The sequence below is a fragment of the Erpetoichthys calabaricus genome, chromosome 15 (assembly GCF_900747795.2).
Source record: "Erpetoichthys calabaricus chromosome 15, fErpCal1.3, whole genome shotgun sequence".
NCBI lineage: Eukaryota > Metazoa > Chordata > Cladistia > Polypteriformes > Polypteridae > Erpetoichthys > Erpetoichthys calabaricus.
Genome location: NC_041408.2, coordinates 56,012,014 through 56,027,962, shown reverse-complemented (window position 1 = coordinate 56,027,962; position 15,949 = coordinate 56,012,014). Strand labels below are relative to the sequence as shown.

General features: G+C 38.4%; 1 protein-coding gene across 2 annotated transcripts in view; it reads left to right on the top strand.

Annotated features, from left to right (window-relative positions):
- The first annotated feature begins 13,364 nt into the window (after window positions 1-13,364).
- spast (spastin) overlaps window positions 13,365-15,949 on the top strand; it is a 77,492-nt gene continuing 74,907 nt past the window's right edge. Inside the window, exon 1 of one of the 2 annotated variants that reach the window (XM_028821015.2) lies at window positions 13,365-13,904. In XM_028821015.2, the coding sequence (XP_028676848.2) occupies window positions 13,559-13,904 (346 nt within the window). In that variant the 5' untranslated portion in view covers window positions 13,365-13,558. The remainder of the gene's footprint in view (window positions 13,905-15,949) is intronic. The other variant, XM_028821014.2, reaches the window with a different exon arrangement.

Genomic DNA, 15,949 nt, shown 5'->3' with positions numbered 1-15,949 from the left:
CATAGTCACACAGTGTCACTATCAGGACTTGAACAGACAAATGTAGGGTTTAGAGGACAAAGCCCTAACCACAATGCCCCACTGCTTGCACATCTGCAATGTGTATATTATTTGACATGATATGATCGTGTCCATTCTTTGAAAAGCTAAATGTTCCATATTTAGGACCAGTATATGTGAGTTACATCATATTGGGCCACCTTACCTTTCACAGTTTTGTGACAAGGCATATGCGTTTTTTAAGATGCAGCCGATTTTTGCCCTGCCAGGTACGAGTACCTGCGTATTTCCACTCCAATATCTGATAAATAGGATTTACTGTGCTATCATGGGCACTGTAAAGTGTTAAATCACGTTCAGCCACCTTAATTTTCACAGTTTTGAGACAAGACAGATTCCTTTGTTAAATTAAAGTTGTGTTTAACATTTTTGACCTGTGCAGAACCAAAATGTGGAATATTTATTTTTTCAAATAATTGATCAGTTTGTAATGATTCTGATTAATGTACATGCTGTAGAATATTTTACCATGCTGTTAGAATAAGAAGCTGGTGTGCAAAAGCTGTATGAATAAGTAGCTGACTGCAAGCATATACTGGATGTAGCTAGGATTGAATAAAAAGCCAGCAGAATGTGCACCTCACGTCAGCCCCGTGAATATTTCAGAATTACGGGAAAATACTGTTAAAAATAATAACCACCAAGCCCTTTCAGAAACAAACAGTGACATGCAAAAGTATTCAATCACTTTAAAAGTCATCCTAATTTTCTGTATGACAAAAGATTTTTCCACGTTTATTTATTCATTCTTTTTAATGTGAACTCTTGTGCTGTAACAATACATTTCTAAATAAACCATTTTCTGTAGATATTTAACTGAAGAAGAAAAACTCCAAAGTTGATGTTTGCATTAAGTATTCAAGCCCAACACATTCATACTTTGTCAAGAACCCTTTTGCTGCCGTAACAGCCTTCGTTCTTTTGTAAGGCCCCAGTTCTGCACACTGCTCAGGAGTGATTCTGCCCCTTTCTTCTTGGCAGGATTTCTAGAGACCCTCTATGTTGGTGAGATGGCACCTCTGAACAGCAGTTTTCAAACAGTGCCACAGATTCTCAACAGGGTTAAGCTTAGGGCTTTGACTTGGCCACTCCAAAACATTCACCTTTCTGTTTTTGAGCTATCCCAGTGTCACATTGGTCTAATGCTTAGGGTCATTATCATGTTGAAAGATGAATCTTCTCCTGAGCTTTCATAGCAGACTGGAACAAGTTCTCTTGCAAAATTGTGCAGTATATGTGTTCATCCATTGTCCCTTCAACTCTGACAAGATTCTCAGACCCAGCACATTAAAAAACATCCCCATAACATGAGACTGCCACCACCATATTCCACTGTAGGAATGTTGTTTCTTGAGGCCTGGGCAATGTTAGTGTTACACTTCACATACCTCTTACGTCTGTCCAAAAACTTCTATTTTGGTCTCATATGACCATAAAACCTTCTCCCACATTTTAACTGGGTCTTTCTCATGCTTTGTGGCAAACACCATACATTATTTTATGTGGACCTTCTTAAGGAATGGCTTCTTTCAGGCTACCCTCCCATAGAAGCCTGTTTTATGGAGAACTCTTGAAATTGTGGACCCCAGCACCTTTACTCCAGCTAAAGATCATCGCAGACGTCTGAGAGTGACAGTTGGATTTCTAGTCGCCTCTCTCACCAGTTGATGTCTCACTCTGATGTTGAGTTTTGAGGGACAGCCTGTTCTAGTCAGAGTCTGTGTACTTTGACGAACCTTCCACTTTCTGGTGATGAATGCAACAGTGCGCAATGGGACATTCAAACTCTTTTGATACTTTTATAGTCATTCCCAGTCTTGTGCATTTCAATAACTTTGTTTCTCACATCAGTAGAATGCTCCTTTGTTTTCATTTTTGCAGTGACTGTCCACCAAAGATTACAGCCCTTACAAAGGGGGCTGTTTATATCCAGAGAGACAGAAAGGACTCACAAGTAGCACCTCATCATGTTTAATTATGACTGTTTAATGACTGTCACCTTTGTAATTAATTTGTCATTGGTGTAATGATGGAGCTTCTAAAGCACTGAGGTTTAAATACCTATGCAAACATTAACTTTGGAGTTTTTCTTCTTCAGTTAAACGTCTACAGAAAATGGTTTATTTTGTCTTTGGAAATGTTTTGTCACAGCATAAGAAAAATACTGAATGAATAAATGTGTATAAATCTTTTGTCTTGCAGAAAATTATGACTTTCAAGGGGATTGAATACTTTTGTATGCCACTTAATGTTTGTGAAAGGGCTTGGTGATGATTAACGTTTAACATCTGAAATGATCACGGGACTTAAGTTAGGTACACATTCAGGTGGCTTTTTATTCACTCCTAGCTACACATATGCTTGTAGTCAGCAACTTATTCACAAACCAGCTTCTTCTTCAATGTTAAGTGCATGGTAAAATATTATACAGCGTGTACATTAATCTGCAAACTGATATGTTATTTGAAAGAATAAATATCCCAGATTTAGCTCTTGAACGGGTTGAAAATGTTACACTCAACTTTAACAAAGGAATCTGTCCTGGACAAGATTATATTATGTCAAATAATATACACATTGCAGATGTGCAAGCATTGGGGCATTGTGGTAAGGGCTTTGCCCTCTAAATCCTACATTTCTCGGTTAAAGTCCTGATAGTGACACTGTGTGACCATGAGCATGTCACTTCACCTGAATAGGCAGCACGGTGCGGGATCGCTGGGCATAAGAAATGTAACCAGTAGTAACTAAATGTTATACTGGATAAAGGCGTCAGTCGTAAATGTAGAATATTTTGCCTTTAGAATAAGTAACTAGCTTGCAAAAGCTGTGTGAAAAAGTACAGTCGCGAGTTGCAAGCGAGCATGTAGCTGGAAGTGAATAAAAAGACGACCAAATACGTACTTAACTTCAGCTTTGTGTTCATTACACACTCAATGGCAGATTCTATTAAATAGTAATTTAACTACCACCAAGTCCTTTCCCAAACCTATTGTGTGGAAAAAAATACTGCACTGTTTAAAGTAAACCCAGATCTGTCTCCTGTCAGCTTCTCTACATGCTCCATGACACTACCGGCCCCTGAGTTCCTGTTTCTTGCCTCGCCCATTTTCACTGAAGATCACGTGAACAACCAATATAGTTCGTACGCAGAACCGATATAATTCATACACAGAGTTGCAATCGTGTTCGTTCGCAAACCAGTATGTTTCGTACGAGAAACCGACATGGAACACACATACAACCAATAGAGTTCAAGCGCAAAACCGATATGTTACCCACATGAAACCAGTATAAGACGTGCATGAAACCAATATAGTGCATACACAAATCCATCGTTAGACCGGCACAGAACGCAAGCCAATATAGTTCATACGCAAACCGATAACATACAACCGAAAACCAATGCAGTTCACTCACAAACCAATAACAAACGTACTGGAACCACTGATATACACACGCGAATCAATATAGTTCATATGCAAACCAGTGCTATGCATCTACAAACGGATATAGTTCACGCACAAACCGATAATATACGGACACGAACCAATATAGTTCATATGAATGAAACCAGTATTATACGCACGCAAACCAATTAAGTATGCACGCAAACCGATAGTAATCATCCATAAAGCAATAATGTTGATACGTAAACCAATAGATTACACACAGAAATATATGATTTATGGCCTGTTTGGCCCCTCATAAGCAACAGACACGCGCCAATTGCATGCATCAACCCAGCGTTGAGGGATAGCGCTATCCGAGATGAGGCCGGCTCGTCTAGTCGCTGCAGTACCTTGCGTTTCTCCTATGTATTTGATCAGGAAATACGCAAATTCAACGATTTTGAGTATAAAAATGATCATAATTATTAGAACCATACAGCACAGTGGACACGTTTATTTTATGTTATCATTATTAGTTTTTTTTTTTTACTTTCATGATGATAGGTGTGACCGCACGTCCCTGTATGAAGTGCAGTCATGGTACCAGAAAAGTGCCAGATTTCCACTAAGCACTGATCCAGCTGGTCCTACACTGAAACTCCGAGACTCTTCTTCTTCTCGCACGCTACATTTGCTTTTATTATCATCTGCGCTGTAATTAAAGTATTTCCACACGTTACTTTTTCGCTTTTCGCTTTCTACCCACAAACACTTGTGCAAAACTCGCCATCGTTACCCACACGTGCTTATTGCTTCAAGTCGACGATCCAAATGTGCGCAATAAACGGAAGTTAACGGAAGTTGCGCCACGTGACTATAGTAAGCCTAAGGTACAAGATCACCGCAAATTGAACAGCAAAACGTAACTGACCCTTATGCACGACTGAACCGGATTGAAAGTAAATGCTATTGCTATTTTTCGTTTTAGTCAATTTTCGTTCTCGTTTTAGTTCGTTCACATATCACTAATTTTTATTTTTGTTTAGTTTTAGCTTCCCTGTTTGCCTTAATTTCAGTTCTCGTTCTTGTAAAACGAGAAATATTTTTAGTTCTAGCTCTCGTTTTCGTTATGAAAATATCACTGCGACTCCCGACTTTTTTTGAGATGACACATCTCATTGACATTTTCTGCTTTATTTAATTTAAATATCCGTTGTACTGATTATTTCCTTATTTTTGCATCCTATGAACAATTACATTCCAAATTTAACTTTCCCACAACACATTTCTTTCACTATCTTCAAATTTGAAATTTTGTTAAACAGAACCTGCCCAATTTTCCCCATGTCGCACCCTCCTCTATGCTGGAAAAAATATTGCTCAGTTTCGAGGACTCAAAAAGCATTTCTGCAATATATAAAATTATTTTACAGTCCCTCCCTTTCAAATATCAAAGGGGACAATGGGAAAAGGATCTCTCACTCTACATATCAGAAAAGGAGTGGAAGGTGGCAATGCAGAGAATTCACTCGAGCTCCATATGCGCAAAGCATACAATTATTCAACTCAAAATTATATATCGAGCACATCTGTCTTGCTTAAAACTGTCCAAAATGTTACCAGGGCAAGATCCAACCTGTGAACGCTGCAATCAAGTCTCAGCCTCACTGGGTCACATGTTTTGGGTCTGCACCAAATTAACATAATTCTGGACAAACATTTTTAAGTGCCTTTCAGACAGCCTTGGTGTCCCAATCCCTTCTAATCCACTAACAGCTGTGTTTCGTATACTTCCAGATGGGATTAAAGTGGAGAAGAACAAACAAACTGTAATTGCCTTTACTTCATTACTAGCATGTAGACTCATCTTGTTCAACCTGAAGAATCCTAGCCCACCTCTTTTAAGTCAGTGGGAAACTGATGTTTTATAATATTTGAAATTGGAAAAAAATCAAACTCTCAGTCAGAGGATCTGTGCAGAACTTTTTCAAAACATGGCAGGATCTAAACAATAATATAAGCTTTTAAAGCACTGAGGTAGTAACTCTCTTCCCATTTCTTTTTCTTCTCCATTATCTTCATCTGCCCATTAAACTCATCAATTTATGTATTTTTACAAGCTTTATGTTTTACTCTGTTGGCCATGCTCTCTTTCTCAGGGGTGGGGGTTGATTTGTTTCCTATCCTATTTTTTGTAAAAATTGATCTATTTGTATGGAATGATTACAATAAAATTATAAATAAAAAAAATTAATACAGTTTTTAAAAATTCTCATCGTGATGCTGTAGTATACAATCAATATGTGTCGAAAGTTGATATAGTGATGGCACTGTATGCAATTACCTTTTGATATGAGTCTAATTAACTATTCATTTGTTATTTAAATGCAATAAATAGATAACAAAATAAGCTGTTTTGAAATCTTAGTTACTGGTCCATCTTTAAAGTGAAAAATTAATCTTTCCCTTTAATATCAGAACACTTTACCATAAACAAGAGCAGTCGTCTGCAAGGTCTGATCAACTCTCAGCAGAAGAACACTGTCAGTTTCCTCTAGACTCACTTTTTGAATAATTTCTATTTTAAAGAAAAACAAACACACACTTGCAACAAAATAAATAGCAATGATATTGCAGGTAAGTAAGAACCACTGTTGTCCAGGACTAACAGTATTAATAATGTCGATTAGATTATATTAGACTGTATGAGATTGGATTAGATTAGAAAAACTTTATTAATCCCAAGAAGAAATGCACATGCATACAACAACAGAAACATAAAAACAAGAATTCAGACTCACAGTATAATTAATACAGCTAGTCAGTCAATTGATATGTAAAAAAATAAATAAATAAATCTCTCTATTATAAAGAAAAATCCTGGGACAAATGAAGACTTTTAGCCTGGAACAAGACATGTCTTTTTCAGAGAGACACTTTCACGTCCCACGAGACAAGACTTTGTGCCATGAGATTTAACCACACCCGGGGTCGGAAATAAAAGACAAAGAGTAGATGACAAAGTAGAATGTCGTAAAGAATTCAAAAACGTTGGTGTGATATACATGCAGAGCAGGTTAGAGATAATGAAAGTACTATTAAATTCAAAAGTCTCAAAAAAATGATAGTAAAGATCGCATTAGTGTAAACAAATGGAAATTATTACTCAGTGAAATAACAAAACAGCAAAAAGAGATCGAATATATTGTTCAGATTTAAATAATAAGTCGGAGACTTGTAGATCATCAAATTCATGTTGCCATCAGGGAAAAGTAGTGTTTCTTCCCAATGAAGAGGCGTATCTACGAGAATTAAAAGATTTGTTGTTTGGTGAAAGTGAAATCCACATACGCAAGTGGCAAAGATGCGAATTGTCTGGCGAGAAATAAATGTTTATTGTTCAGATACTTCAAAATGGTATTTCAAAATAAATTCAATGAGTGCCCCCCGAGGAAGCACTGAAATGGCTGATAACAGTGGGCAGAAAAGACCCCCCAGAGGCACTTCTTTGCATACCATGGTGGAATGAGCCTGTAGTTAGAGGAACACCTCCTTGAGGGGATGGAGGGCATTTTTCATGATGAAATGCAATTTTGTCACCATCCTCTTTTCTATAACAGCTTTCAGTGTGTCCAGGGTTTGTGGTGTGATGGCGCAGGCTTTCCTGATAATGTTATGCTCAGGCCTTGGGCTTCTTTTGAGCTCAAGTTGCTTCCCCAGGTGACCACAGCATAGAACACCACACTGGCTACTATGGACTGGTAGAATGTTTTCCAGTGGTTTGCTGCACACACCAAAAGACCTGACTATCCTTAGGAGCTCTTATCCTTCTTGTACAGCGCAAACTGTATTGTCAGATGAGTCCAGTTTGTTGTTCATGTGAACTCCCAGGTACTTGTAGCTCTGCACCACTTCCATGTACTCCCTCAGAATGATGACAGGTCTCAGAGTCTTCTTGGCATGCTGGACATCCACCATTTTGTCTTGCTAATGTTGAGTTGCAAGTTGTTGTCCCTGCACCACAAAAACCCACTTTTTTAATTTGGCTTTTTTATAGCTGCATTTTTGTTCTACTTCTAATAGATTATACATGCAGATTATATTCTTCATGGATTTTCAATCATTATTAACATTTACCTTTCCTGCTTTCTTTTCTGTTTTTTAAAATGCCACCACCACCTGATCAAAGTACTGTGCAGCAGCCTGGGAACGCTGGAATAAAAGTGGAAACTCCAACTGTCGACGAGACTTACTGCTTTGAACCCTCTAAAATGAAGATTAAAAAAAAATACAGAATACTTAAGAACATTTTTGTTAGGTAGAATCCCCAATGAAGACTGTGCGGCCTTTTGATTTTGAATTTCTGCAGAGTTTGTTTTTTCTCTAACATCTCACCCCTGGAGTTTTTTTTATTATTATTATTTCTTTTTGTCCTCCCTGGCCATCTGACCATAGCATTGGACCTATCTTTAGAGGCATGAAAACAAACCTATATATAAGGATTTTACATTTTCTATTACTTGTTTATCTATGTTATGTAAGTATATATTGATTGATCCTTGTGCAGGGCAGGACTGGGAAGCTTATTCAGGCCGGAAATCCCAATTCAGGCCACACAATATACATCAGTTTTCTTGTACAGGCATAGACTCAAAAAACCAACAAACACCACTTTGTCTTGGAATTTTTTATGAATGAGGAAACAGTAGATTCATATTGTACACATACATTTCACTCTTAAATATTAGTCTCAAGACAACCTTTGATAAAGTGTGGAGCAACACTTCATAAATGTAAACACTTCATAAATAAATAAAACATGTAGTTCTATAATATTTATATCAAAACAAATGTGCAAAAAGCACTGATCCACAAAAAGTAGTTGTCAGTGAAATCCACAGTGCACATGTTTGTAATTTCAACTGTGAGTCTGGAATCTACACAGCCGCTGTCAGTGTCTGGATGGAAATGCTCTTCAACTCTTCCACAAAGTTTGAAGTGTTGGTCACAAAAGACCACTTTGAATTTCTTTAATAGACAAAAGACTCAAAAAATGTCTCAGTGCCACATTATTCTGTCAAGAATTTTTTAAAGAATTCACTTAGTAAACAAAAAACTACGAAACATTTCGTGTAGCCTATTCAGTCACTCTCTCATCATAGCGCTAAGGTTTAACTGTCAGAGCGCGAGAGACGCACTTTAAAAATATTAAAATAAAGTAAAAACAAGACACGTTCATTAACAAACTTATCATGAAATAAATAACAACAGGTACATTTAAAAACACAAATCATTCTACTCACAAATCGTGTTTCATTATAAAAAATAAAAAAAAATTCGTGTAGCCTATTCAGTCACTCTGAGGGAAAAAGGAAACAAAAAAAGTTAAAAATATGACCATATACGCTACACTTCATTAAAATTTGAAACAAAAATAAAACAAAATAAATACACTGTAACAAATAACAAAACCCATACAACATCCAAAGATAATTCAAAGTATATTATAAACTTTTAAACACTCTTCATATGTAACTTTAATCACAAAAGCACCAGACGTATACGCACCTCTCATCACAGCGCTCCTGTTTAACTGTCAGCGCGAGACGCACGCAAAGTCAAAACCTGACTTGAACAAAAACAAGAAACCTTCCAAAGTTAAACCGAAAGGGTTTGTGCCCACTACAGAGCAATAACGTCTGCTCGTTTTCCAGTATAATAACATTATATAATTTCACCATTAGTTTCTTGCTCTGAATGCCTGGCCAGGCCACAGCGAAAGCTCTAGCTGATTATAAACGTCAATCCGGCTCTGTCCTTGTGTATTATTTTGGCAAGTCATTTATTCATTCTTATTCTTATTTATTTCAATTGCTTTTCTTTCTTTTGACTTTTTCTTTGTTATCTTGTTCACTTTGACCAACCTTTGTATTAAAATGTGCTATGGAAATAAATGTTGTTGTTATTGTTGTTGTTAGATCTCATCTGCATTTTTTTCCATCCAACTTCACTTTATAAAAAATGTTTAATCTAATTTTCATCATTGTGGGTAGCCAAATCATATCATCTCCTGTGAATGGCACAAGCAAAATGAATAACTGATGACAATAAACTGGTTCAGCAGGTGAATTTGTGTATCCTGCAATTGACTGGTGTTCAGAAGTGATCCCCGACTGATGCCGAACTGTGGATGGTCTCCAATGGATGAAGATCAAACCTGATTCTTAGAACATGGGAATATTTTTATACTAAAATATATGGCTTCTGAGAAAATAAATATTGTAATTCCAGCACGTATAGTAATAATGATGGCTCATACATTGAAACGTAATTACATTTGAACCAGCCTTTTGTATTAATTGCTGCCTGCTTCCCACTGATTAAGGTATAGGATGCTCTGGATATAATAAATCCTCTCCAGGTTGAGATTAGAACTGCAGCAAATTGTAATCAAAGGCGGTACCGATGTTCTTTACCACAGAAATGAGAAACAAAGCGAGCAGCTTTACAGTGCCTTTGCATCATCTACTGCCCACTGCCCAGAGCCTCTTGATTGTGACACGTGAGAATTGTTTCTTGTAAGCCACGCCCTCTCTCCACAACCAAAAAAATTAAAAGTCCCACAAATCTGTGCTTGTTTACCCAACTGGGCACAGGGTAATGGACTGTATTTGGAATTATATTTTCAGTTGGGTTTTAGAAGCATCTTTTTCAGTATACAGTATTTAGCATACTGCCCATGAGATCAAGTACTGACATCTGTCCAAAGACATAGTCAGAGCCTATGGGCAGGTGTCTGAGTTTAAGGGCCCATGTAGCAGACTGGTATGACTGTAATAGGGAAGCGCTGGGAGAAGCTGAAGTCAATTCATGAAGTAATTACATAGATCAATCGATTGATTGATCTATCAATAAAACTTTATCTGTCCCCAGGGGTAAATTTGGCTTTTTAAAGAAGGTCTTTATATATATATCAGGTATCTTGTACTTACCTTTTGATTTTCCTTCCTCAGGCTTAACTATAAGTATTGCTCTTGAAGATGTCCCCATTTCACCATCAGTAATGGCCAGTAATCTCTGGACTCTTCGCTTTCACTCATCAAATATGTATTTTTTCAGTGACCTAATCCTGCTGCTTTTCTCTTTATAATATTCAGATGAATCACCCCTTCTTCACTAATTATGCCATGTAACTCTTTGTTCAGTAACCGGGCCTCTCTCGGCTGGACTATTGCGATTCCCTCCTGGTGGAACTTCCTTCAACTGCTATCAGACCCCTCCACCTCCTCCAAAATGCATCTACTTGACTGCCACTCTCTGTGCCTCATTTCACTCATACTACTCCTCTGTTTTGGTCTCTACACTGGCTTTCTGTTGCTGCAAGGATCCAGTTCAAAACTCTTGTCATGACCCACTCTTAAAAATAATGGTTCTTTAATGGCACTTCATGCTTTTTTACTAGGTTGTGTGCATGGTTCATTGTAGAACCGTTGGCTGGCTGACAAGGCACCATTTCATTGTGAGAAGGGTCCCTTGCATATGAAATTGGTTCTTTCTACTTTGAAAAACTTTCAAATATGTAGAAAAAAACAAAATCTTGCTTTGTTATGTATGACAGGCTACCTAGCAGGACACTAACAGATTAGGGAAACATGTTATTATTAGCAGCGAGAGTCCTTTTAAAATCATGATCCATTGGTATTTTACAAATCTGTACCATCTATTTATGATTATTTAATGCATGGAGTTCTTTCTGGAAGCTTCATGTGGATGTGCTGTTTGGGAATGGTTCCCTCTTTTTCTGCTGTTTCCCTATGGCATCGCTCTGAAGAACCACTCTGGTACCTTAATGTTTAAGAGTGTATGGTTCTCTGAATGGTTCTACGCCTCAATTTCCCCAGTAAATGGTGTTTTGATATATTCCTTCAAAACAACTATGTTTTGCCTCCAGTTGTCTGCTGATCATCCCTTCTATTGTCAGATTTGCCAAGACTGGACAATGCTTCTCCTTTCTTGACATTAGGATGCTGATATGTGTCTTAGTCTCATCGCAGGTATAATTATACAGTAGTAGTAGTGCTCCCTCTTGCTTTTTTTTCTCTGTTGCTTTTGATGCTTGCACTGTCTAACCATTCCTGCATATATTTAAGAACCCTGCAGAATGTTTGAGGCAAAAACATATTTTTCCTTGATTTACCGCTTTGCTCCACAGTTCAATTTTCATTTAAGGTATTTGCATACATTTTAGTCAATCCATGTAGAAATGACAACACTTTTTCATGGTCCCCACATTTCAGTGCATCATAATGTTGGGGACACAGCAATGGCAGGTATGTTAAAGCCGTTGTCATATTTAGGACTTTGTTGCATATTCCTTACATGCAATGATGAGGTGGTCTGCATTGGATCTTGAGCAGTTGGGCAGTTCCTTTTCATCTCCACACTTTACTTTCATCATCACTATGATACAAGCTGATCTTTATCTTGTCTGTCCACAAGACCATTTTCCAAAATTCTCTTTTAAGTCCTGTTTTTCAAACTGTAATATGACCATCCAGTTTTGTGGCTAACTAGTGGTTTGTATCTTGCAGTGTGGCCTCTGTATTTCTGTTCATGAAGTCTTCTGCTGATAGTCGTCTCTGACACACACACACATCAGCCCCCTGAAGACTGTTTCTGATCTATCAGACAGGCGTTTGGGGCTTTTTCTTTACCATAGTGAGGTTTCTTCTGTCATCAGCAATGGAGGTCTTCTTTGGCCTACCAGTCCCTTTGTGATTACTGAGCTCACCAGTGTATTATTTCTTCTTAATGATATTCCGGACAGTTCATTTGGGTAATCCTGAGATTTTACTGATGTCTCTCCTGGTTTTAAGCCTCATAATGGCTCCTTTGACTTTTATTGGCACAGCTCTTGTCCTCATGTTGAACAATGGCAACTACAGACTTGAAAGGGTAGAAGCAGGCCGAGGTATCTTATGAAGCAATGAAACCCACCTGAGGATTCATAAACGCCTGTAATGCCAATTACCCCAAACATTATGGTGTTTTGAATTAGACCAAAAGTGTTGTCATTTGTACATGGTGTGACTGAAATGTAAGCAAATAATCTCAAATTAAAGTATATAGTATGCAGTTTAATCACATATGAATTGTTTGATTTATAATTTTAAATTGTGAAGTGGAGGTGTAAATCAAAGAAAAAACTTTATTTTTTCTATTACTTGTTTATCTATGTTATGTATGTATTGATTTATCCTTATGTATTATTTTGGCATGTCAGTTGTTCATTCTTATTCTTATTTGAATTGTTTTTCTTTCTTGCAACTTGTAACCCATTACTCTCAGCACCCTGATTGTATTGCCTATACATTCATTTCTAATATTTGTTAACGTGAAACAGACGGTAGAATAATCCTTGGTATTATCTTAGCTATTTGCGTCGAAAGCTAAAAAAAACAGGCATGCAGACTTTATTTTATAAAGCCATATTCAAAAAACAAACGGCATCATAAGTGCTATAAATGAATTATTTAATGACACATTAAATGGTTAAAAAGATGAAAAATGTAGATTTAGACATTCTAGGATTTCACAGTCACGACTGTGATCAAACAAATTCAACATCAATTTATCGTTTTCTGAGCTGGCCTTTTCATTTCAGAGTGATAGCAGACAGAATTTATGCTGACACATACTTTTGGCTGGGCAAACCATATCATATCGTATCATATCAATTCATTCGTCCATTTTTTTAACTAGAATTTTAAACTGACTTTGATTCTTGATCGATCCCTTTACGAGCTTTACCTGGACTGGATGCTGGTCCGTTCCTCCGAAAGTGCTCATTCATACAAGTCAATAGTGTGGCTACTTCAAAATTTAAAAGAGGACTTTTATTTTGACATAGAGTGCGGACGTGAAAATGGGAAGTACTCTTGACGACCACCGCTTTTTATTGTGAATCTCACATGACCCTGCCACTGTGGTAGTGTTTGTTTGGAGTGTCGTGCTATCTTACTCCGCCCGTCTTTCGGAAGCTCATCATACGGATTTGCTTGTCCGCTCTTGGGTTATGGCGGCGACCGTGACGTCGTGCCAGGTGAATGAGTTCTCAAGGCGGAAGAGGGAAAAAGAAGAGAGACAGTGCGGCCGTCGGCGCCAGGCTCGAAGGGGAGCACCTCGAGCAGGTGTCGCCGCATAAACGCAACTTGTTTTACGCCTCTTACCCACTGCTGGCGGTCTTCGCTCTGTTTCGTTTTCTTGCGCTCCATCTCGGGATCCTGTTCGCCTGGTTGTGCGAGCGCTTGTCCCGGGTCATGGCGGCTAAAAACCAGCCGTCTAATCTGGCCGCGGACGAAGAGGATACCAGCAACGAGCGGGTGCAGCGCCATCACAAGCAGGCCTTCGGGTACATTTCCTCGGCGCTGCGGATCGACGAAGATGATGGAGGTGGGCATGCAGTTGTTCTGAGTTCGACTCGAATTGTCCATGCAGTTGTTGTTTCTGGCTTGTCAGTGGTTGTTATGCTTTGTTGCTTGTGTAATGTCATCGGAATTTATCTATGAGAAGAACTCCTATAAGGGTGTTCAGACATTGTTACAAAATGAGAGTGAAGGATGTGTTGTTATTTAATGTAACGCTGTCATCCTTTTGACATTGCAAAGCATTTTCATGAAAGACACAACATCCATCCATCTGTTTTACAGATCTGATATAATCCTGAGTAGAGTAGCTGGGACGCTGGAGCCTAGACACAAAATTATAATACAAATTAAAACCGCGGTACAAACAGAAACAACAAATGATAGAAATATAAAAAGTATGGCCGAGCTATTTTATCGAAATTCATTTCTATCTCGGTCACAGATTAAAGTCAAATGCACATTGCAGGATAGTTTTTAGAAAGTAAAAGGAACAGATTTGAATTGATTTTCCCAGTTATTCATAAAGTGAGAGTCTTCCTTGTCTAATGTTAAGATGTAGATCAGAAGCATGGATGCCCGTCTAATTCTGCTTCAGGCAAGAAGCTAATAAGAGTTGCTCTGATTGGTGACTAGTGTGTATATAAATCTTGATCCACGTCAGGAATGCATAGCAAGGTTAAAGAGCATGCTAGAATATAAGGACAGTCATCCCACCCATCTGTTTTTTGAATAGGCGCCAAGTGGTGCTGATCCTGGGGGGTGAAAGGTCCTGGCCTACAAATGATACAATACAGTGTTAATGCATGAGGAAACAGTAATGTTTTCCCAGTGAATCTTCATGCACTAAAATGTAATACAGTATAATATGATATAGCGCAATAGTAGAGAATACAATGCAGATTCTTTCTTAACTGATCTTTTTTACATAGTATGCAATCACAAAATATTAACCTTTTTTACATAGTATGCAATCACAAAACATTAACTGTTGTAAAGGTGCATGCAAGATTCAAATAATTCAAAGATTTTAAGTAAGTGATAATTAAAGGAAAACGAATTAAAAAAAAAAACACTACTTGTTAATGGGATACAGTTTAAGGAAATAATCAAAAGCTTTGTAGAATTCATTTTTAAAATATTTCCCTCGCTAATCATGTTTGCCAGTGTTATGAATTGTAGGTCTAATGCTCATGCTTTAGTTAATATGTGCTGCACTTCTGTGTGTCGTTGGTCCTTGAGAATGCTAACCATTATCCCCAAAGTAAACTGTTGAAATTCACTTTCTTCCAAGTGTGCATTGAGTTTGGCTTGAATTGGTGTAATTGCTCCTCTGACATGACTGTAGTGTTGACTTTGACCACACCAAGTTCAAGTGCTTGACCTTTACAGTGCTGTCCAAAGTCTGTCCATCCATTCATTATCCAACCCGCTATATCCTAACTACAGGGTCACAGGGGGTCTGCTGGAGCCAATCCCAGCCAACACTGGGGAGGGCGCCAGCCCACGCACGCACACACACTAGGGACAATTTAGAATCGCCAATGCACCTAACCTACCAGTCTTTGGACTGGAGTACCCGGAGGAAACCCACGCACACACAGGGAGAACATGCAAACTCCACGCAGGGAGGACCTGGGAAGCGAACCCGGGTCTCCTAACTGCGAGGCAGCAGCACTACCCACTGCACCAAAGTGCCGCCCTTTCCTAAGTCCTTCTTACTAATACAATCCTATCTTCATATTTTCCTCACTTTCTAAGAAGATAATAATTATTGTGCTTTTAGTTTTTTTGAATGCAATTCCAGCTCATATTTCCTACTATTGCTTTAGAATTGATTTCATGTTTTTTTCTAGGTATGTTTTGGTTCGGGCGGCACGGTGGCGCAGTGGGTAGCACTGCTGCCTCGCAGTTGGGAGACCTGGGGACCTGGGTTCGCTTCCCGGGTCCTCCCTGCGTGGAGTTTGCATGTTCTCCCCATGTCTGCGTGGGTTTCCTCCCACAGTCCAAAGACATGCAGGTTAGGTGGATTGGCGATTCTAAATTGGCCCTAGTGTGTGCTTGGTGTGTGGG